The sequence below is a fragment of the Ictalurus punctatus genome, chromosome 14 (genome assembly GCF_001660625.3).
Source record: "Ictalurus punctatus breed USDA103 chromosome 14, Coco_2.0, whole genome shotgun sequence".
NCBI lineage: Eukaryota > Metazoa > Chordata > Actinopteri > Siluriformes > Ictaluridae > Ictalurus > Ictalurus punctatus.
This window is the reverse complement of record NC_030429.2, coordinates 26126509-26150098: the sequence shown is the minus strand read 5'-3', so window position 1 is coordinate 26150098 and position 23590 is coordinate 26126509. Positions and strand designations below refer to the sequence as shown.

The 23590-nt window shown below is 41.1% G+C and overlaps 1 protein-coding gene across 4 annotated transcripts in view; it reads right to left on the bottom strand.

The window, feature by feature from the left end:
- Positions 1 to 23590, bottom strand: part of fam135b (family with sequence similarity 135 member B) — a 75859-nt gene that overhangs the window by 5637 nt on the left and 46632 nt on the right. For 3 of the 4 annotated variants that reach the window (XR_008397856.1, XM_017485937.3, XM_017485938.3), the window contains exons 7-16: positions 23149 to 23275; positions 14213 to 14366; positions 13925 to 13974; positions 9857 to 10012; positions 7059 to 7132; positions 6467 to 6621; positions 4254 to 6147; positions 3986 to 4152; positions 1276 to 1367; positions 903 to 1000 (exon numbers count right to left, since the gene is read on the bottom strand). Coding sequence is in view for 3 of the 4 variants with exons in the window: in XM_017485937.3 (XP_017341426.1) it covers positions 903 to 1000; positions 1276 to 1367; positions 3986 to 4152; positions 4254 to 6147; positions 6467 to 6621; positions 7059 to 7132; positions 9857 to 10012; positions 13925 to 13974; positions 14213 to 14366; positions 23149 to 23275 (2967 nt within the window). In the remaining variant the exon portion in view is untranslated. Of the gene's footprint in view, positions 1 to 96; positions 147 to 902; positions 1001 to 1275; positions 1368 to 3985; positions 4153 to 4253; positions 6148 to 6466; positions 6622 to 7058; positions 7133 to 9856; positions 10013 to 13924; positions 13975 to 14212; positions 14367 to 23148; positions 23276 to 23590 lie in introns of all 4 variants that reach the window. The other variant, XM_017485939.3, reaches the window with a different exon arrangement.

The following is a 23590-nucleotide window of genomic DNA, read 5'->3' as shown; positions in this document are numbered from 1 at the left end:
TAATAATAATAATAATAATAATAATAATAATAATGACAACCAACAACAACAACAATAATAATAATAATAATAATAATAATAATAATAATAAAGTACCTTTTATTGACACTGAGGCCAACAGGGCTCTAAATCTGATTTCTGTAAAGCTAAATAAAGTACCATACAAATAAAATTAAATTACAGAAAATATTCAAAGACTATGTTTCAATGTAAGAAATGAAATCAGCACCAACACGTTTCATTTATTTTCTAGGTCTTTTGTTGTAGTGTTCAAGATTTCTTTTCTACCTTATCATAAGATTTATAACTTATAAAAACCATTTCCTCAGTCATAAGTTAGTGCCTGGATAAATAGTTAGCAAACAGGAGAGGGAGGGTAATCTTATGTATTCCAGCAGAGGGCAGTATGACTCTGTGCATGACTGTTCACTGCAGCAATAACTGTAATACTAACCACACTGAGTGTTAGATTACAAATGATAGTGTAAGTAAGTTTAAATAAATGTTATATAGTATCCATAATACCTTACGGTGCCTAGCATAGTGTACAAGGCAGAATAAATCATTTAGAATTATTGCTACACTCATAACACTTTTTAAAGCATAAGCACACTGTATACACTCATGCTAAAATGCATTATAACACAGGCTCTGCAGTATAACCTGTGATACGGATACCGTGCCAGACCCTGTGCTATAGAGTGTTTGGTTCAGGTGTGTGTTTATTGTGTGTACCTTTCTGGTATTATTGTGTGTGTGTGTGTGTGTGTGTGTATTTGGTGTCTGTTCTGGTACAAGGTGCATGGTGTATATTTGGTGTATGTGTCTGTTGTAGGTGTGTATTCACCGCAGGTGTATATTTAGATCAGGTGTGTGTTTGTTGCATGGATGTGTGTTAACACCTGATTCTTCCCACGGTGAGGTTGTAGAGCTGAATATGCTGAATTATCTCGTCCAGCAGCCGATCCGTCATAGTGTCGAAATCTGCAAACGTGTCAGTCTGTGTGTGTGAGTATGTGTCGAAGAAAGAGAGCATTAGTGTCAGTTCATCTCATTAGAGGTGACAAAGTTCCTTAATGACACTTAATCTCCACATAATTATATTCATCGTAGTGTCAAATGAACTGAAAAGTTATACTCTGTGTTTAGCTGCTGGAAATCTCTACTTCAAATTCGACAGGTCAGAAAATGTACCGTGTTTAGTGACTACGCTCGGATTAGGACAATGTTGTTGGTCATCAATGTGATTTGTTAGGAGTATGGATTATTGTTTACCTGGTTGCGTTCAGACATGAGGAAGTCGAGCCTTGACCCTGGGAGGCCGAGTTCGATGAAGGTCTTCACTAAACGCAGGTCTGCACTGTTACCTGAAATGAAGTTGTGTACAAAAACGTCTTTAAAAAATATACTACCTTAGCGATCATTCCTGAAAGTTGACTCAAAGCTGGTGTGATACTCTGCTTTATACCACAGCAGTCTTGAATTCTAGGTTCTGATTGGTCAGAAAGTGTTAAATCATTTTCTATAATAGCAACTCTGACAGTAGTGCAGCTGCACATCACAGGTTTATATTAATGCGCTCTGGGACTTGTACGGCAGACACTTCGTATAAACAAATTTTAAAAACTGCACTTGTTGAGATGGTAAAGTTTATTAAGCATTCATGGCAGGAGTCTCCATTGTCAGTGCTTTGTAACGGTCAGTGGTAAAGCTGTAACTTTTTTCCATTTTTCAGACATCTTCAGGAGAGAGCAGTCTACACTGTGCGGTTTCTAAGTAACATCTGCATATTTTCATCTTCTTCTGCTCCCTTTAAAAGAGAGAAAAAATAAGAGGCTTATGAGGGAACGGACAGTTTATAGCTGCTTTAATTTTAGTGAGAATAGGAACTATTTTTTAAGGACGTTCCGCAACATTAAACGTAACTTTAAACAGATAAAAAGTAGGACACATCATTGGTAATAAGTTTTTAAAAATGTAATTGCTGGCAAATTGCTGTGGTACAAGAGGAATAAAACAGGATGGGATCTGCCCATCTCAGCCACTGACAGCCATTCGTTCGTCAACGTACCAGGTCATAGGATTAGGCACCACATGGAGTAAATATCTCTCTTGCTTACACAAGCCCCAGAACTGCAGCTGCTCCAGGTTTTCCTTGATTGCAGCAGCATAACCACTGCATTGACAGGCTCACATCGTCAGTGTCTATTTGGGGACCTCAGTGTAAAGAGCTCTGTTTAAAATCCCTCATGAAAGTTGTCACACCATCAAAGGACCAAATTGATCTTTCTATGATCCCCTCAGGCTACCTGAGGATGACCTCCGGGATGTCTTTAGCAAGTGTAAGACCCATGTTCTGCCTCCTGCTGCTTCTCTACCTCAGAGAAGGTTGTTTTCCCTTTCATGTACTTAACAAAGAGCACCCGAGGAGTACATTCGGGAGTCATGGTTGCTAGGTTTCATTTAACCATCCACCTCACCAGCAGGGGTGGGATTTTTCTTTGTGGGGAAGAAAGATCGGGACCTTCATCCTTGTATAGATTACACTGGCCACTATCCCCTGCCTCTGGTGAACACAGTTTTTAAGTAGCTGCAGCAGACGTCCATTTTTTTCCAAGCTGGACCTGGGCAGCATCTACAATCTCATCAGAGTGCAGCAGGGTGACGAATAGAAGACAGCATTCATCATCCCTTTGGTCCACTATGAGTACCTCATGATGCCATTTGGGCTGTTGAATGCACCAGCCATCTTGCAACACTTGATAAATGAGGTCACGAGACAAACACTTAGTAATTACATGTTCATCTATGTAGATCATATTTTGATCCATTGCAAAATGCTGGAAGAACGGGTAATTAATGTCAGGTACATCATCCGGCTACCGTTGAGGTCAATTCACTGTAGAGTCCTGGTTTGAGGTGCGAGACATGGAATGTGGGGATAATCCTCATGGATATGGGGAACTGTATTTGATAGGACACTGGGATTATCCCCACATTCCATGTCTCACACCTCAAGCCAATACTCTACAGTCCATTGGCACTATCCTATCTCTTTGGTCCCAAATCTCCCTTGACTTTATCACATGGTTGCTTCTCGAGCCAACACTATACTAGTCGTAGAGGACTGCTTCTCAAATACATATACATTTATTGATTGCAGAAAATTCCCTCAGCCAAGGAGACCACTGAGCTCCCGCCGGAGCATGTGGTGAGGGTTCATGTTATTCCTAGTGACTGGGAAGGTTAAAGGAGCATCTCAGCTCATCCTAGACCCTGAACTCATCAGAACCTTCCATCAGGATCATAGGGCAGGCCTGCAGATGTTGGAAGCTGACCCTTGGGGATGAGTATTGTAATGTCCATCTATGTAAACCCATGAGTGCTGGCAGAGGCAGGTGCAGACCTCCTTCCATTAATGGCATAATTCCTAAAAAACTACATCACCCATCACCCTATAAATGGTATAGGTACTGGTGCTGTGGTTGCAGAGGTCTTTATGGGGGGTAAAACAAAAGGAAATTAACTTCTCTCTAGTTTAGGAAAAAAAAAATCTGAGTCGAGATCGGTTGGTGGACCGAGTAGCTGGATGCCTCACACTCACCTTTCCTCTCTTAAGTTAAATTTCCTTTCCAAGTCAAAATTGGTTTGTAAACATAGTAGCTGGCTTGCACTCACCTCTTCACTCTTTAAGATTCATTTCCTGTACTTCATTCATTTTGACTATCCAAACTCTGCTATCGGGTCCATTATTTGGGGAACTCTGCATGAGAGGGCTTTAAAGACGCTCATTCTGATTATGTGCATCTCACAACCCTGTTGCAATATTGTAATACTCCTTATGCACAATGTTATTATAAAAATCTTAGATTAATATAATTGACCATGTTCTATATGTAAAACAACTACCTGGGTAAAAAATGTTTTATTGGCACACGTGGTATCCATTTCTGTAGGATTAATCCAAAAGCAAGCAGGTACTTACCATCTAAACCATGGACACACACTACCAGGTGGATTCCATCGTCAAACTCCTCTTCTTCCTCTTCTGGAGGGAAGTATGGGTGATCAGATGCGAGGAGAGGAACATCACTGTATAGAGTCGCTCGGAATGCTAACTTCCCCAGAAATGCCTCTTTAGCTTTATAAAAACTAAAACAAACAAAACCATCCATTGGTCTCACTCATTGGATTGTCACTCATTTGCTCACACAGTGTCTAGGGAATTCGACCAAAAATGTGTTGTGACTTACTTTAGCATTCTCTGACTGATTTCCTGTTCAGTACACAGGGAGGAGGAAGAGGATGAGATGATTCCAAAAGAGCCCAGTGGCTGATGGGTAATGGGGGAGTTGGCCTGTCGGACGGAGAGGCCGGTGACAGATGGTGAGTCACGAAAGACAGAAGAAAACGGAAGGCAGGTCGGTGCACACGAAACAGACAGATTCACCACCTCCACCACTTTCTTATTCATAAATGCCAAGCCTGAACTTGGCACCTGATTGGTCCTTGCATGTCCCTCTTTCCCCGTTTGCTCTCTTTCATTGGCCGGCAGCTCCTTGAGGTCACTGGGATTACTGCTAGGTTGACTGTCAATATTATAGCTGATCAGGTTTTCATGGTTTGGTTCGTCTGTGATATTCCCAAGTTCACCATCCTCAAGCTCACTTAGTTGAATGTCATGGAAACTAATGGCATCAGAACTGTGACTATCAGGATTATTATCAGTACCCATGTTTGACCCCTTGTGTTCACAACATTCAGTGTCACAAAGTTCAGTGTTTTCATTAAGCAGACTGGAATCTCCATCATGCAACACACCACTACAATCTTTGATATCTTCATAATCACTTGCTTCATCAGGTGTTTCTTTTGCAAACTTGTGAAAAAAAGTCCCCATCTGTTTGCAGAGTACCTCCTCAAACATCTCCTGATTAGATATTTCCTGTCTGTCGACTACACTGCCACATTCTATTTTCTTTCTAGTCTGACTGGAAGTTTCCAGTACAACCTTCTCTTGATTGGTTGGGTCCTGGATAACATTGTCATTATTGTTGTCAGGGCTGTTGATCTGTGGAGCCGAAGCAGATTTGGTGAGTGTATTCAGTTGCCTTTGTCGTTCTTCATCCTCATCTTCATAAGGCAGGGAGCTAATGGAGCTTAGCGAGGCTTGTGTAGCACTGGGCAGGCTTCCGTGGCTCTCAGTCTGAAGGCCTTCCAGAGAGTTCCGATGCACTCGTCGGCGACAATGGTGCAAGGGGTCACGACTTCCAGCAACCCCAGCACGGACATCCAAGGGCCAGGCCACGGAGCTGGGTTCACTTTCGATACCAGAGTCAGAAATCACAGAGGAAGAACGCTTCATTATCTTCAACTTGCCCAGAAACCCAGCTCTTGGAGGCGTCACAGACAAGGGGTGGTCCATCGGCAGAATGTTGGCGTTGTGTGGAGGTGTCATTGGTCCGTCCGTTATAGAAGAATTAGTCAACAATGTATCAACACTTCCAGTGTTCTTTGCTTGGGCCAATGCTGGTGATTCTGGGCAAGCATCCTTCAAAACTGTCTCTTCTTCCTTGCTGCTATGTTTCTCAGAGATTGCTTGGATCTCTGAATCACTGTATTGTTGATTTTCAGAAGAAATATCTGGGACAGTGAGATCAGTACATTTCATGTTTTTTGATTGAATGAGCAGCACTGCATCCCCCTTGTATTGTTCAGAGTCATTGGGTCTGGCCTTTATCTGTTTCAAACCAGTTCTGTCAATATATTGTGTCTCTTCTTCTAACGTGTTAGCTCTATCCAATTCTCTTATCTCACTCTCCTGATGACGGTCAGCAATTGTTTCAACTTTGGATCCAAACTCAGTTTCAGTTGTATCTATACATGTATTCTCATCTAAAGAGCCGACTGGACTTTCCAATTCATCCATAGTCTCCTCTCTGTCAATGACAAAGTCCTTCTCTCTTCCAATTAGAGCCATGTAGGTGGGTAGGTCCATGAATTCTTTAGAGGCAGAATCCTTAGGGCTTATTGCTGGTGATTGAGATCTCCTCTCTAATGGGGAGATAGAATACTTCCCTGTATCATCTGAATTAGTAGATTTCTGAGTGTTTGAGTCTATATGGTTTGGCACATGTGGATTATAATCTAAAAATGGAGAAATAAAAGAAAATCAAATGTTTAATTGGAGAAAATTAAATCTCTCTACAATTTAGAGAGTGGCAATTGTATACCTTGTAGTGATTTTAAACCAGAGCTCAATAAATACTTTTAAGTGTAAAAATAAAGCAACACAAGGATCAAAGTGCACAGAAGGTAAATGTGAAACAGGTTAAGGGGTCAGAAACTAAAATAAGAAAATTAAGAATAAAATTCCACATGGAAATCCAAAGGTGGTAAAACCAAATTAGCAACCACAAATATATGACGCAGACATCTTTCCAACAGGATGCACTTTCAGGTTTACCTAAACAGGGTGCAGCCACATATCTGTCCTCAAAGATAATTGGCAGACTGTTCCAGTCACCATCAATGTCGAGGCACTCAATTGGGAGAGGGGGCATAAGACTGAGATACTCCGAACTCCTCAAGTCCACAGCCATCTGAGCATGCCTACTGATGCTGAAATGAGGGAAAGACAGGGAAGGTTCTATAAAACATTCATAAAGTCTATTGCAGAGCTGTGATATTGTTTTTGATAGAGAAAAATAATTTTCAGTTAAAATTTCTTAGGATTCAGTGTATGGTCCTGTAGATGTGCATCATAGCAGCGCTCACACTTTCAGTTTTTCATTAAAAAAAAAAACTATCACACTGACAGAACTTTATCAGTGACTTGGTCACAATAATCCTACTGTAAATCTGCCACCAGTGAACATATCACATCCTCTAAGACCATCAATCTCAACTCACAACCAAAGAATTATATTATGGTGTGCAATTTTAACCTGAAACGTACAGTGTAAAGCTGCTTTCACAGTCAGCACTAGTGAGGTAACACTTCTACATATTTATGATTTGAAATTTAGAAAGTAAAAATAAATATTCTTGGTGCTCACAGATCCTCTTGAAAGGTGAGTGAAGACTCTTTGGGATGTTCAGTGAAGAAGTAGCCCTCAGAGAATCTCCTGACCTGCAGAGAATTGAATCCATATTTACAAACATACTGAAGACTCCACATGGGGCATTGATCTTTTGGAGTTTACGTATGACTTTTTATCTCACTCTTGTGGATTTGAGAAGAAAACTGATTGGACGTTTTTATGTCTGAAAGTTATCTGAAAAAGGGCTGGTAATAAAAAAAAAAAATCTGATAAAATCTGAAATGTATCTGTTTAACAAAACCAGAAGTGTGCTGTTGTGGGAAACAGCCCATCAGGTAATCTAATACACAACCTCAAAGCAGATGCAACCATACTTTTGCTACTTTTCTCTATCCTCAGCCATAGGTTTTGCTACACTTGCTAATCCCTATACTTATCAGCACTGGAATAATTACTTCCGGTCCAGGTTTCTTGGCTTCTCTTCAAATACGGTCATAAAACTATTATACTGACTATTGGTTTTTCCCAGGATATTGTCTAAAGACCATTCTTTATTAAAATATCTCTTTGCTCTTCCTTTTCTCTTATAGCCGTACTTACTTTCATGGTCCATATAACATTTTTGTAATAAAGGCTACAAAAGGAGATCAGAGATTCTCTCAGGACATTATAGCAGAAGGAACCTAGCCAATAATGCAAATGAGTAAACGGGAGAACTGTAATGCAAATCTTGATTAATACTGCACTAATATGTATCACTAATGTCCACTTGTTTTATCTACTTGTTAGATAAGGTATAGACTGGAGTATAATTTTAACCTAAGCATAAATAATGAGTTTGTTCAGTGCTTCCATAACAATTTTATTGTAACCTTTTGGGCACTTTCACATCTGTGTATGCTATGTGTAATTAAGAGTAAGAAGAAGAAGCCATTATTTGTCTCACATACATTACAGCACAGTGAAATTCTTTTTTTTTTTTTTTCACATATCCCAGCTTGTAAGGAAGCTGGAGTCAGAGCGCAGGGTCAGCCATGATACAGTACACCTAAAGCAGATATGGTTAAAGGCTTTGCTCAAGCACCCAATAGCAGCAGCTTGGCAGCGCAGGCGCTTGAACCCCCGACCTTCTGGTTAGTAACCAAGAGCCTTAACCGCTGAGCCACCAAAAAGAAGAGAAAAAAAACATTGTCCTGGTAGTGACATGTAGCGCTGTAGGTCATCAATTTATCTAAAAAATAAATAAATAAAAAAATTAAAAAATAAATAGATAAATAAATAAATAAATATAGTAAATAAAATGCTAGTTTGCTAATGAAAGAAATTAATATATTGGCACAATTGTATTTTTGTCTACAACACAGATTTCAAACATTTAATCATACATCTTTGGATCAAAATATTTTTAAGATCATTAAAAACATTTCAGTCAAGAGTCTCCAAACTGGAGATCAGTCTTTGACTTACTTCTAGGACTAGGACTTACTCCTATGCTTTGGATCATTATCTTGCTGATGGACTGAAGACCGGACATTCTCCTTTATGATTGTCTAGCAGAGCAGAATTCATGTTTCTCTGAATTACTGCAAGTTGCCCAGGCCCTGAAGCAGTAACACATCCCCACACCATAACTTTTCCACCAAAGGTATGATTGTAGGTATGATGCTATTTTTGTAGAATTCTGTGTTTGGTTTATGCCAGATGTAACGGACCCCTGTCTTCCTAACAGTTCCCCATCAGTCCACAGAACATTCTCCCAAAAAGTTTGAGGAGCATCAAGGTGTCTTTTGGATGTTCTTCTGGGTTAGCAGTGATTTTCACCTTGCCACACTTCTGTGGATGCCATTTTTGCCCGGTGTCTTTCTGATAGTGGAGTCATGAACAGTGACCTTTATTGATGGAAGAGAGGCCTGTAGGTCCTTTGATGTTGTCCTTGACTCTTTTGTAACTTGCTGGATTGGAAGGTCAGCCATTTCTAGGCAGGTTCACTACTGTGCCAAGTTTTTCCATTTGGAGATAACGGCTCTCACTGTGGTTCTTTGGAGTCCCAGAGCCTTTGAAATAGCTTTGTAACCCTTCCCAGACTGATGCATTTCAATCACCTTCTTCCTCATCATTTATAGAATTTCTCTCAACTTTAGCATAGTGTGTTACTCCGTAAGACCTTTTAACCAACTTCATGCTGTTGAAAAAGTTCTATTTAAGTGTTGATGTGATTGAACAGGGTTTGCAGTAATCAGGCCTGGTTGCGTCTAGTCCAGCTGAACCCCATTATGAATGTAGTTTCATAAATTTGGAGAATTAGTAACTATGGGGGAAAATAGATTTTCACAAAGGCCCAGTTGTTATTGGATAACTTTTTTTAAAATAAATAACTATCATTTGAAAACTGTATTTTGTGTTTACTCAGGTTGTCATTGTTTTATCTTAGATTTAGTTTTAATTTCTGAAACAATAGTATGAGTATGAGATACACACGAAAACAGAAATCGGGATGGGAAATGGCAAATACTTTTTCACAGCACTGTAATGTGTTATATTATTGTGGCAGGAAAGTGGGACCAACCTCCATTCCATTTGTACCTGGTCGTAGACCAGTACATGGCTAAGAAACACCTTGTGGATTCTTAGTATAATGCTCAACAACTACTGCTAACAACTCCAAAGTTAGCATTTAAACCTTGACCCTAGTACAGAAGTTCAAGCTATGAGGTATTATGAACACCTCAATAACACTCTTGGTGGCACACCTTGCTTACATTATTGGTTTGATAGTGAAAGAATTATAAGGTGTTACTAAAAGGTTCACCCACCCTGAGCTTATGATGCTCCTGGGCGAGGTAGCTGCGGACCTGGGGATTTGGAACAGCTGCCTCCACAAACTGAGCCCAAAGAGATGCAAGCCTGGCGCACAGCTGAGACAGATCACGAGAGATCTGCTCGGCAACTTTCTCATGACCACTCAGTAACTGCAGAGACAAAAGAAAAAAGAATGCTAAATGATAAGCTAGAAAATTAAAGACTAATTTATGATATATCATAAAGGCACTAATTATTTACACAGTTTTGCATTTTCTCTCATTATATTTTAACATTGTGAACAAATATATACAATTTGAAAAATATGAAGAGATTCAAAGCATATCAACTCATTCATTTTGTTACTAGTCTTCTGATGCTGCCTCAATTACCAATGCTGTTCTTTCCTGCTCTGTCGATAATGGGTATGGTCTGATGACCACCCAGTGTTTTATGCCTCTTATCACACAGCAGTTTGCCAGTGCTAACAATTTGTATGTCATACTTTTTAATCCATTATAATTATATTAAATGTTGTGTAATCAACCAAAAAGTTCCTGTTCTCAATTACATTATAGAACCTATAAACAGCCATTCCCTTTTTCTCTCCCTTGCACGATGTTAGAGAAGAAAAAAAAATGTTAGTCGAGAAACCTCAAAGTGTAAACTCCTCTGTCCTGAAAATGTTTGAAAAACTATTACTTACGCATGTAACCCTGTTCCTTGAGAAGGGAACGAGACGTTGTATGAGTTTCATGCTGTGGGAATCACCCACGTGCGTGAGCAGAACCTAAAGCTTATGTAAAATTATGCCTATTTATAGGGCTGCTGTGATCAGGTGACGTGGCAATTAAGTTTGTCGCGTGATGTAAAAAGGCACCTGTGAATAACGCCATCAGCCTCTATTATCTGAAGTGAAGACACAATTCACAGGCATGCCCCAGTATGACAAAGCTACGCAACGTCTCGATCCTTTCTCAGGAAACAGGGTTACATGCATAACCCAGAGGTTTCCTTTCAAAAGGAACTCAACGTTGCGTGGGCTTCACGCTGTGGGAACGAGAATACCCACTCCATCATACTGAGGGTATGGTCTGTTCAAAAGAAGGGCTACATTTTATGGCATTCGGCAGACGCCCTTATCCAGAGTAACTTACATTTATCCCATTTATACAACTGAGCAATTAAGGGTTAAGAGCCTTGCCCAAGGGCCCAACAGTGGTAGCTTGGCAGTGCTGGGGCTTTAACTTCTAACCTTCTGATCAGTAACCCAGAGTCTTTAACCAGTGAGCCACCACTGCAAGACACTCAAGCCTGGTGGAATGCATGTCCAGACTGTAATATCAAATGAATGTGTGCGGCATAGACCACCCTGCCGCAGCACATACATCCTGTAAGGGTACCCCTTTGAATAAAGCCTTTGAGGAGGCGACCCTCTAGTGGAATGCGCCCTTATACCCAGAGGCGTAGTGAAACAGCACACTTCATAAGTGATAGAGATTGCTTCCACAATCCAATTAGAGATACAGCATAACCTGTACAGTTGCTGCCCAAGCAGACCAGCAACTGTTCTGACTTATGCCACAGTACAGAGAGCCCTTTTTGGACACAGTAGGTGCAATTTCTCTTGTTCTGGTGTGAGGAACGGAAGAGGGCAGAAAGCCTGCATCAATACCTGCCTGCTGGGCCGCAGAACTAGGCCTTGGCTAATCCAGGGGCAAAGTCAATGCAGGAAGGGAAAACTGTCAGGGCCAACAAAAGAGCTACTATTAGAGTCAGAACCTTCTCAGAGACTGACTCTAAGGGCTCAAATGGGGCACCTGACAGACCTTCCAGAACCACAGAAAGGTCTCAGGAAGGTGGAAGATGGGCCTCAGCCACCTGACACCACGCATAAACCTTGATGTTAGAGGATGTTGCCCCACAGAGGATCCATTAATAAGGGCATGGATGGCCAAAATGGTGGCCACACAGATGCTGACTGTAGAAGGAGCCAACCCTGCTGAGAAACATCCTTGTAAGAACTCCAGGACGGTAGCTACTACGCAGTTTACTGGGTCTAACTGATATTCCTCATGCCACAAGACAAAAGGTCACCACTTGAGTGCACACAATTTTCTCATGGATGGTGCTCTAGTGTTCAACATGGCATCTACAACCTCAGATGACAGACCAGAATCTATGAGCTGGTGCCCCTCCAGGGCCAGACCCACAGTCTCCATAGTTCCGGCCGAGAGTGATAAATCAACCCTCTGGTTTGAGACAGTAGATCCCTGCGAATCGGAATCCCCCAGGGAGTGTTGTCTAGCAGGAATATTATCTCTGAGAACAATATTCGAGCTGGCCCATAAGGTGCTACTAGCAGCAGAAATAGACGGTCTTGACGAACTCTCGCTAGAACTTGATTTTCCCCCGATTGAGAGCATAGCAATCAGGGGAATAGCTTACAGATGTGACCTTAGCTACATGTGCACCATGGAGTCCAGCCCCAATGGTGCGGAAGGAGTGAGGGCGATCCACAGTGGGCAGTGTGTTGTCTCTTGGAGGCAAAATCATCCACTTCTACTTGGCCAAACCTTCGCCATACAGACTCCACCACTTGTGAATGGAGATTCCAATCCCTGGGCCTCAGCTTCTGCCTCAACAGGTTGCCTGGCCCCACATTCCAGTTGCCCAGAATGTACATTGCACTCACTGACAAAACTTTCCCTCTGCCCAGAGAAGAATTAGTTGAGCCTGCCTGAACAGGGGGTGCAAACGTAACTCTCCCTGGTGGTTGATATATGAGACCACCACTGTGTTGTCTGTGGTAACCTTTCAACTGAGGAAGAAAGAATTTAAGTGCTAGAAATGCAGCCCGCATTTCTAGGCAATAAATTACCTGCCGTTGATGGAGAATGGTAGCTCACAAGCGCCTCCTCCACCTTTGGCATAGTTAATAGCCGTGCTGTTCATTCCCCATGATGGCCGATTAATCCAACGTCGTGAGGTTATAAATACAGCTAGTGTATGGTTTTCTCTAGAAGCGTGATATTTTAATGCACTTCTGGAAAAAAAGAGTGTTCTACAGTGTGAGGGAGATTTATATTCACTGGGGAGAAAGTGCTCATCCAGCCTGCTACGAGCAACTTCCTCTTCCCCAGGCCAGTCTAGACTAAGTTTTTCTTCTGCACTAGTACTCATTTTAAGCAGCTCTTTATATGCTTGAGAGCTGCTCTCTATTTTTGGTACAATGGATCCCCCTTCTGGCTCCTCAGAGTCAGAGAGGGTGTTTTGGCTTTCCATAACGGAAGGAGGAGTCGCGACGCGAGCTCCAAAATCCGGCAGACGGCCAGACCCAGAAGACAGAGCAGCGCTTTCTCTCGCTCCTCTTCCAGATCCATACGAGATCCCCAGAATCTGACTGTCTCTGCAGTGGCCGGCCCAGATCCGCGAGGCTCTGAAACCCAACTCCTTTCGGCCGAGGAGAGAGCAAGCTGCAGGCGGAGCTGCCTGATTGTAGCACAGTCAGCCTTCTCGAGGGCCGCTGTGTCAAGCTCCACTCCCAGACACTTCACACAGAGAGTGTGTCCATCAGTCCACCATGATGAAACAGGAGCAAGATGTGACACACTTCCTGAATTCTCTCTTACTCAAACTTTTCTATTTTTTCTCTTTTAAAGGGACAGAAAAGTAAAGAGGTTTTTTTTTTTTTATAAATAGAGACGAAATGAAGTCTTTTGCGACCGTTCACAGAAACGAATGACATGAAGTCTCACTGAAGATGATAAGGCTGACGGCGTGGTTCACAGGTGCCATTTTATATCATGCGACGCACTTAATTGCCATGTCACCTGATCACGGCAGGCCTATAAATAGGCATGATTTTACACAAGCTTCAGATGCTAGTCACGAGCGAGGGCGCTTCCCACAGCATGAAGCTCATGCATTCACAGCTGAAAGAGTTCTCTGAGGACCTGATCTAAGCTTACTACCGCAAACTCTCTGTTTAAAATGGGACATTTGAAACAGGACTCTTGCGGTTTGTATCATTTTTTTATGCACTTTCCAATCGCGCCTTTGAATAAAAGTGTTTTCCGAACCTGTAACTCGATGGTGAGTTTGTTCAGTGATTCCTCAAACAGCAGCTCCTCTGTGGGAAGAACGACACAAACAATCTCTAAATGTATCAAACACTGATACACTTATCACATGCAAATTCATATACAGTGCACTTAGAAGAAAAAAAAAAATCAAAAGAATCTACATAAGTATATATGATTCTGAATAAGAAAATACAACTTTTCATGTACATTTAATTCTCAAAGTTTTGGGTTCACTGTGTGAATGTTGAGCATTATATGAATGTTGTTTGAATGTTGTGAGTGTACCTATCTCACAACACTGCATTTGAGGATTGTCCTTCATCAGCACTGTATAGAAGAAGCTCAGGCCTTCATAAGCAGCCAGCAGGAGGCGGCAGAGAGTCCTGTGCCACGTATGAGCTCTCTGCAAGCAGTTCTCTGATGCCACGTAAAAACTGCCCTGTATACACAGACACGCACACACACAAACACAGACACGCACACACACAAACACGCACATACAGACTGAAGGTCAGGTTTTATTATCTCCTGGTAAATATCTGCCCTGTCATTTCCTTCAGGACAGAACAGAGCAGCTTTAATAAAATCTCAAACAAATATCGTCTGAGGAAGTGTAACACAACAAAAATGCACAGCCTTAGTGAGACTGATGATTGGCCAAACCATAGAGACAAGAGTTTTCCTGCTGGAAAGGATCATTTTCCTAACAACAGATCTTATATTTGGGTACATTAAAAAATAACATACATTAATAAATGTAAATCATACAACTTACATGAAGAAATGTTAACATGTAGCCAGTTGCGGTCATTTGAAAGTATTAAGATTTCTGTGTGCAGTTTGCATGAGATAAACTAATGGTTATAATCCTCCATTAATAGCTACACTGGTGCTTGAAAGTTTGTGAACCCTTTAGACATCTCCTGTATTTCTGCATAAATATGACTTAAAACGTTGTCAGATTTTCACATAAGTCCTCAAAGATAAAGAGAATCCAGTTAAACAAATGAGACAAAAAAATATAATACTTCATCATTTATTGATTGAAGAAAATGATCCAATATTACATAACTGTGAGTGGCAAAAGTATCGGAACCTTTGCTTTCGGTATGTGGTGTGATAACTGCAACTAAACGTTTGGGGTGAGTGTTGATCAGTCCTGCACATCGGCTTGGAGGAGTTTTATCCCGTTCCTCAGTACAGAACAGCTTCAACTCTGGGATGTTGGTGGGTTTCCTCACATGAACCGCTCGCTTCAGGTCCTTCCACAACATTTCTACTGGAATAAGGTCAGGACTTTGACTCGGCCGTTCCAAAACATTAACTTTATTCTTCTTTAACCGGTCTTTGGTTTGGTTTCAACTGCGATTTTAGATCACAGACAGATGCCCTGACATTTTCCTTCAGCGTTCGCTGGTATAATTCAGAATTCATTGTTCCATCATTGATGGCAAGTCATTCTGGCCCAGATGCAGCAAAACAGGCCCAAACCATGACACTACCACCACCATGTTTCACAGATGGGATAAGGTTCTTATGCTGGAATGCAGTGTTTTCCTTTCTCCAAACATAACACTCCTCATTTAAACCAAAAAGTTCTATTTTGGTTTAATCCTTACACAAAACATTTTTCCAATAGTCTTCTGGTTTGTCCACGTAATCTTTAGCAAAACTGCAGACAGGCAGCAATGGTCTTTTTGGAGAGCGGTGGATTTCTCCTTGCAACCCTACCATGCACACCATTGTTGTTTAGTGTTCTCCTGATGGTGGACTCATGAACATTAGCATTAGCCAAAGTAACTTCTTAGAAGCTACCCTGGGATCCTTTGTGACCTCACTGACTATTACACGTCTTGCTCTTGGAGTGATCTTTGTTGGTGTGCACTCCTGGGGAGGGGAACAATGATGTTGAATTTCCTCCGTTTATACTCAATATGTATGACTGTGCATTGGTGGAGTCCAAATTCTTTAGAGATGGTTTTGTAACCTTTTCCAGCCTGATGAGCCTGAACAACTCTTTTTCTGAGGAAAAAGTGTAAAACTCTTTTTACACTTCAACAAACATGTGTTGTGAAGATCAGACATTGATAGATTCCTGTTCTTTAAATAAAACTGGGAGCTCGCTCACACCTGATCGTTGTCCCATTGATTTGAGACACCAGACTCTAATTTCATCTTCAAATTAACTGCTTATACTAGAGGTTCACATACTTTTGCCACTCACAAATACGTCATATTTGATTATTTCCCTCAATAAATAAATGACCAAGTATACTATTTTTGTCTCATTTGTTTAACTGGGATCTCTTTATGTACGTTTAGGACTTCTGATGATGTTTTAGGTCGTATTTGTGCAGAAATATAGACAATCCTAAAGGGTTCACAAATGTTTCAAGCACCACTGTAGGTACATTAGCATAACTCCCAAACCAAATCTTCAAACACTAAATAAATCTTGGGTGACCACTTACACAACATTCGTTTTCTCTCTCACACCTCTGAATCATCTGTCCAACATTTTTCTGGGTGGAAGCCCAGAGCAATCAGTGATGGTGAGTTAGACAACCCATACACACAAGAGAGATTCTCCACTCGTGTCTCGGTTTTAACTGCGTCCCAGGCTTATGATCGTTTGTCTTCTTATTTGTTCATGCATGCCTCTTATGCTATTTTCATTTACTCACTTATTTCTATCTTACTGTATAAATAATTTTTTTATGAGACTGTAATCCTAGGATTGATTGTCTTCTTTTTCATCATCTTAAGCTAATTTACTTTCACCATATTAAGAATTACAAGTCCTTGTGAATGACATTTCATAGAGAAATGCACCAAGGATTCAACAGTGCAGTGGAATAAAACCTAATCCAGAATTCTACCTAGTCACTGCATATTATTCAATAATGTATTATTTAAAGCAGAGTGTATTTAAAGTGCGTGACATGTAAAGTGTAATCTACGAAAATCCTGTCCATGCACCAATAGCTGTGATGGTACATACTTCATACTCATAATGGTGGTAATGGCTAGGGTTGTACACATTAAGTGTTGTGAATTATCATCCTTTCCGCTTTCGGAAAACTGAAAAGATACCACTGTTTTGGACATTTAAGACATTTTGCTAACTGATAAACAGTTTTCAAATGTACTTAATACACTATGAAAAAATCACACTTATCAGTGCACAGCCACCTCTTCATAGAGTCATTAGTCAAATCAGTTTAGACATTTATAACTGTCTCTCGGGTCTCTCCGTCTCTCTCTCTATCGCTCTTTCTGTGCTGTTAGTCAAGCAGCTGTGAGCACATTCGGTCAAGCCTGAAGCTCGGTAATTACAAGAAGATCAAACATAGAGGAGAGCACTAAACTCAGCAAGCTTACAGCAGTTAAACGAGGAACGTGTGTGCGTGAGTGTACGTGGCACTCCCTTACAGTATGACCTCCAGACATCCTGGTGACAGGAAAAACACACAAATGTACACACATACCTATTATCACAGGGTAAACACTTTGACACAAACAAATACAGTATCTAACGCCTAGAAGTGCGAATGTGTTGATGAAACATGGAAAATGGGGACGACCGAAGAAGGGCCAGCTGAAATTACTGCCCAGAGAAAACGTGGTATGAGACAACGGGAGAGTAAATTAACTGCGTACGGGTCTTGTTTCTGGTTGTCCATTAGTATCTTTACTGTAAATATCTTACTGTACACTGCACAATCAGAACATGTTTGTAGATTTGAATTAAAGTTCACAGTGGGTAAAAATGCTATACTTCACTTAGCAGCATGAGTAAAGAAAAATGCAGCTGGTGTGGATTAAAATCTTGTTAAAATGAAGCAAAAGTACCACACGTGTCTCCGCTGCTGATGGTGCGGATAGTGCTACAGTTTCTAAATGGGTTAGGGCTAGATTTAAATATTTGCTGCTGGGATTAGGGTTTAGGCTTCGGGTTGGGCTTTACAGCTGAGGGTTTAAGGCAAGGTCTTCAATCTTGTCCACAAAGGGCAAGTGTGGCTGCAAGCTTTCATTCCAACCAGGCAGACACACATGACATCTATTCGGCTGAAATGAAGCCTGCAGCCACACCAGCCATTTGTGGATAAGACTGAAGACACCTGGTTTAAGGGTTTTGTGGTGGGGTTGAGGGTTTACGCTTAGTGTGTAGGGTTAGGTTTTAGGGTCGAGGGTGTAGGGTTGCGTGTTGGGGTTAATGGTCTAGAGTTGGAGTTGAGGGGTTAGGCTTAGGGCTTACTGAACGGTTGAAGAATTAAGGCTGAGGGTGTAGGGTTGCGTGTTTAGAGATGGAGTTGAGGGTTTAGGGTGTAGGGTAAACTTTTGGGGATGATAGTTTAAGGATTAGGGTTGATATTGTACAATTAGGCTTAAAATCTGAAGGTGTAAGTTTGGAGTTAGGATTAAGGTTGTAATTTAGGGTTCAGAACTGGGTTTAGGATCAAGGGTTGAAGGCCTAAGATTGGGTTTAGGTTTAATGTTAAGGTTGGGGTGCATTTAGGACTGTGCTAGATTTAAGGGTTTGGATTATTGGTTATGGATCTAGGGTTGATAAATTATGTTAAGAGTTTAGGGTTGGAGTTGTGTTTAAGGGCTAGGGTTATGAGTGGAAAGGTTTAAAGGTTTAGGGTTGGGTTTAAGGTCAAGGTTAAGCAATTTAGTGTTGACAGTTTGCAGTTTATGGCTGGGTTTAAGGCTGGGGTTAGTATTAGGGTTGAAGGTTGAGGTTTGGGGTTGGGATTGAGTACTCGGAATTAGGATTTAGGGGTGAGGTTAGGTTAATGGGTTTAGCATTAAAGCTGGGGTAAGTTTTAAAGATATAAGGGTGTAAACAATTTTTTTTGTTGTTATTAGTGGAATCTGTTTTTTTTGTCATTGGTGGAAATCTGGGGGTATGGATAAAGACATAAAATTTAATAAAGGGTCATGAAAACTTTTTTTTTTCCAGAATAAACTCCTTTGTGACTGTGCATGTTTGGTTACTGTGATGGATTGGCACCATGTCCAGGGTGTCCACTACCTTGTGCCATGAGTTCCATGGGATTGGCTCCAGGCTCCCCCCAAACCTTGTGTAGGACAGGCAGTATGGAAAATGGATGGAAGGATGGTGTTTGGCTAGCATTCTCTTATTGCTCGTTTGTTATTTTACAATTTGTTATTTTTATCTTATCAGTTAAGAATTTATTGAAAAAAATAGCACTGTGTCTGTGTTGGAGTGTGCGTAGTGTATCAATCCTTACAGTACTCTTTATGCACATGACAATTGTACTTGTGCTTGAGACTTCAATAGTATTCAATAGTCACTAATGAAACACAACCATTCATAGTTTCTTATATTTTTCTTTTATATTGATTCTTATTGTGTGTTTTTATGCGCGCATCTTATGCTATTTTCAGATTCTCTCATTTCTGTTTTATTATATAAATGTAATATTTTATGAGACTATAGTCCTACTTTCAGGATTCTTTCATAATTTATTTTATTCATCTTTTGCATTGTGACAATTTTGGTTTCGGCTCCTTCTCCAGTAGAGGGCCCTGTAATTGAAGCCCTGGACTGAAGCTTATTATTCCTTTACATCCACAATTTACTCTACACTATGCCTGTTAACACCATGTTTCTGGCTGCACTGTTCATTTGTAGTGTTTCAGGCTTTCAGCTTGTTTTTTTTATATAAGTATGCATGTTTTCATAGACGCATAAATGCATGTACAGGTGCAATCAAAATGATTCAACCCCCAGTGCAAATCAGGTTTACTGTCAAAATTTACAGACTTTCAGCTGTTTGCGATGAACAAATCAAATAAAAACAGTTGAAATAGTTCAACACAATGAATGCTTCGAGCGGTTTCCCCAAATTCAACTGAAAACGCAACTTATAATGATTTCTCCAGTCTCAAAATTATTCACCCCCTGAATAGAATCCCTTACAACAGCACAGATATACAGAACAGGTGTTGTCTCAAGCACACCTGATGTGACTAATCAGGGGCTTTATAAGTAGTACCAGATGGGCTTGACCTGGAAAACATGAAATACCTGAACTTGCTGGGGGCAGAAGATATATGAATACCTGAACGGGCTAGGGGTAGAGAATGTATGAAATACCCGGACGGGGCAGAAAAAGGAAGCGATCAACGGCTGCAAGCAGATTTGTGAGAAGGCAGGTTGTGAAAAACCCTCGAGTGACTGTAAAAGACCTGCAGCAAGACCTGGTGTAACAGCACTGAGGTTTCAGTGAGCACAGTAAGGCGTGTACTAAACGCAGAAGGTTTCCATGACAGAACTCCGAGACGTTCACCGCTACTGACCCGAAAGCACAAGAAAAGTCGCTCAAAATCATATAAATAATCCACAGGAGTTTTGGGATTCTGTTCTGTGGAGCGATGAAACAAAGCTGGAACTTTTCAGCTCGACGGATCAGCGGTAGATTATAAATTGCGTTTTCAGTTGAATTTGGGGAAACCACTTGAAGCATTCATTGTGTTGAACTATTTCAATGACTTTTATTTGATTTGTTCATCGCAAACAGCTGAAAGTCTGTACATTTTGCAATGGGGGTTGAATCATTTTGATTGCACCTGTATGTCAGCATTTCTGTGTTTCAGAACATATGTTTTTGAGTGAGCATTTTGTAATTGGCCTGTAAAGTGGTAAAATCTGCACAAAGCTCTGTCATTAAACCTGAGCTTGCGCAGTAATTGCAAGTTGGGTCAAAACAGCCACCTGCTGAGAGACTGCCACAAAAGTCAATGCTTGGTCAATGATTTGAACATCCCATTCCAGATTTATTCCCTATTTGCTGTTATAATAAGCTGTACTCTTCTGGGAAGAGCTTTAGTGAGGTCAGGTACTGATGTTGGGTGAGGATGCCTGGGGTGTAGTTGGCGTTCCAATTCATCCCAAAGGTGATCAGTGGGGTTGAGGTCAGGGCTCTGTGCAAAACACCATGTCTTCATGGAGCTTGCTTTGTGCACAGGGGCATCGCCATGCTGGAACATGTCTGGCCCGCTTAGTTCCACTGAACGGAAATTGTAATGCTACAGCATAGAAAGACATTCTATACAATTAGGTGCTTCAAACATTTTGGGGAAGAACCAGATATGATTGTGATGTTCAGGTGTCCAAATACAGTGCTTTTGGCCATATTGTACATCTAATGGCAAAAAAAAAGGGAAAAAGAAAATAAAATGTATAGTATTAAAGGACAGCACAGTGGTGCAGTGTGTAATGTTGCCACATCACAGCTCCAGGATCCCTGGTTACTGTTTGTGCTGTATGTTCTCCCTGTGTCTGTACAGGTCTCAACTGGATCTTCTGGGTTCCTCCCACCTCCTGAAAACATGCCAGTAGGTGGTTCAGCTACAATAAATTGTCCCTAGGTGTAAATAAGTCTATGAATGTGTGTGTGTATGTGTGTGCATGGTGCCCTGACATGGACTGGTGTCCAAACGAAGGTGTATTCCTGCCTCATGCCCGGTGTTCCCGAAATAGGCTCCAGAAACACCGCAACCTGACCAGGATACTGACGGTGAGTGAGTGAGCAAGAAATGAAGCATCAGTAACTAATAAAAGTGCAGAAGTGGTGTCTTACTCATAGGTAGCAACTCTTACACACACTGGCACATACTTGCCACCTCTGTGTGGGTTATAAAGGGAAAACGATGGAGAGAAAATATGTTAGAGAGATGGATGGAGTAAGATACAGATGGAGAATTGGAAAGATGCTTGCTCTGTGGGTTTCTCCTGCAGCTATGAGATCGTTAAAGCCATGCTCGTTACACTGATCAAACAGTGGGTACACACACACACACACACACACACACACACCATGCGAACCACTGTGCTTATTAAAGCACCCTGCAGGGGGGGTGTTAACAGGAACCACGCTGTGCCGTAAGGGACCGTTTTAAACATTTACTGCCTAAATGGAACCTGCCTCAAGGAACCATAACCATCCATCAGCCAATCAGGGGTGGGCGGAGCCATGTGCTGTCCAATTAAACAGCACTATCATTTAATCAGAGGCTGATAAAGGTGTGGGGGAAATGAACTCGAGTTATTACATAGTGATTCTTGCATGCAGTTCAGAAAAACGAAGGGACAATTCTGACATTTGTACGTGTTTAAAATTTCATTTAAGAAAGCTGTAGGTGTCCAGAACAAATGTGTAGGTAGTGTCACATCCTTTGGCATTTCTGGTAAAACCCTAAATAGGCTCCAACACATTGCTAATGCTAGCCAGAGAGATAATTTGACAAAAATTGTGAAAAATGAATAACTATATAGTTATTATGCAATTCTCACAATATTTTTTTTTCACAAATACATCATGTTTGAACCTTAACTCTTTTGTCATGAACTATAACAAGCTCATGTTTTTAAACTCTGTCTTAGCTCAGGTTTTAACTCTGTCGTTGATTAGTTTTCTGTTGTGTAGCTGTAGGGCACTTGGTCATGCCACATGATTTATATTCTGAAGTAAAACTGCATACATAAATGTACATGCAGAGTATTCTACAGTGACTCAAATGTAGCATTACTAAATACAGTAGTTACAAAGTGCTAGCAGGATAAAAGCTAAACCCCACATCTCTAACACACACACACACCCAGTCAGGGTCAGGATTATTGAGTTGGGATATGCTGCAGCAGAAGGTTAATTGGACTTTAATAAGAGCTCAGTGTGAGAGCGCAACTCATTTCCCCAGCGGTACCGCCGGCTTCATCTGCCCTTAATCTCCTGTTCCCTTCACTGTTTCTTTCTCTCACTGAAACCCCATTTGCAGTTTGAGAAGTCTAATTGTCGATGCTACGCACAGTAGATTGTTTTTATACTGTATATGCTAATTGTTCTCTGAAAATTGCTATTAAACTGTACTACCTAACAACATTCAACAAAAAAGCATTATTCGAATGCATTATGCTTTGTCAAAAAGCCATTCAACAAACTTTCAACACTACAAAACAATTCAGGGGCAAACTTGAGCTAAGAGTAGCACGAGTTCGCTTTTAGCAACATATTTTGACTTGCAAATTTGTGCCAGATGACCATGATAACTGTTTGTTCACATTTCTAAGGGTTCATTTAGAGGTGTTGTATGGGCGTCAACTATCTTGAACCACACAGAAAACATATTTACAGAAGTAGAAAATGATGTATTAACCTGCATTAATATTTTTAACAGGATTAGGAAGTTACCTCAGTGAGTATGGGTCTACAGTATCCCGCCCCAAACATCAGGTTCTCTACTGACATCATAGCAGGCGGAGCCTCACTCTCTGGAGAGCCCTTTCCCAGCCACGCCCCTTTACTGCTGCGTGCAAAACTGGAGAAAGAGACAGCAGAGGAAGAAAAAGGTCAGTGCCTCCTCTCAAGGCTGATTGATTGGCTGTTGTGTAATCAGATAAATGGAAGATGGAGCTGTAAGTGAAACTGATCAGTTTACTGTGAACACGCTTCCCTCCCTCTGAACACCCCCCCCCAGCCCTCTCTGTTTCCTGGTTCCTGTTTTGGCACCTTTACCTCTTTGTTTATTCGTTCCCTCAGGGGCAGACAGATGAAGCCTCTCACCATTCGTGCATTCCTTTATCCTCTCACCATTTACATACTTTCCTGTTTCATGCAAATATGCCCTTCCACC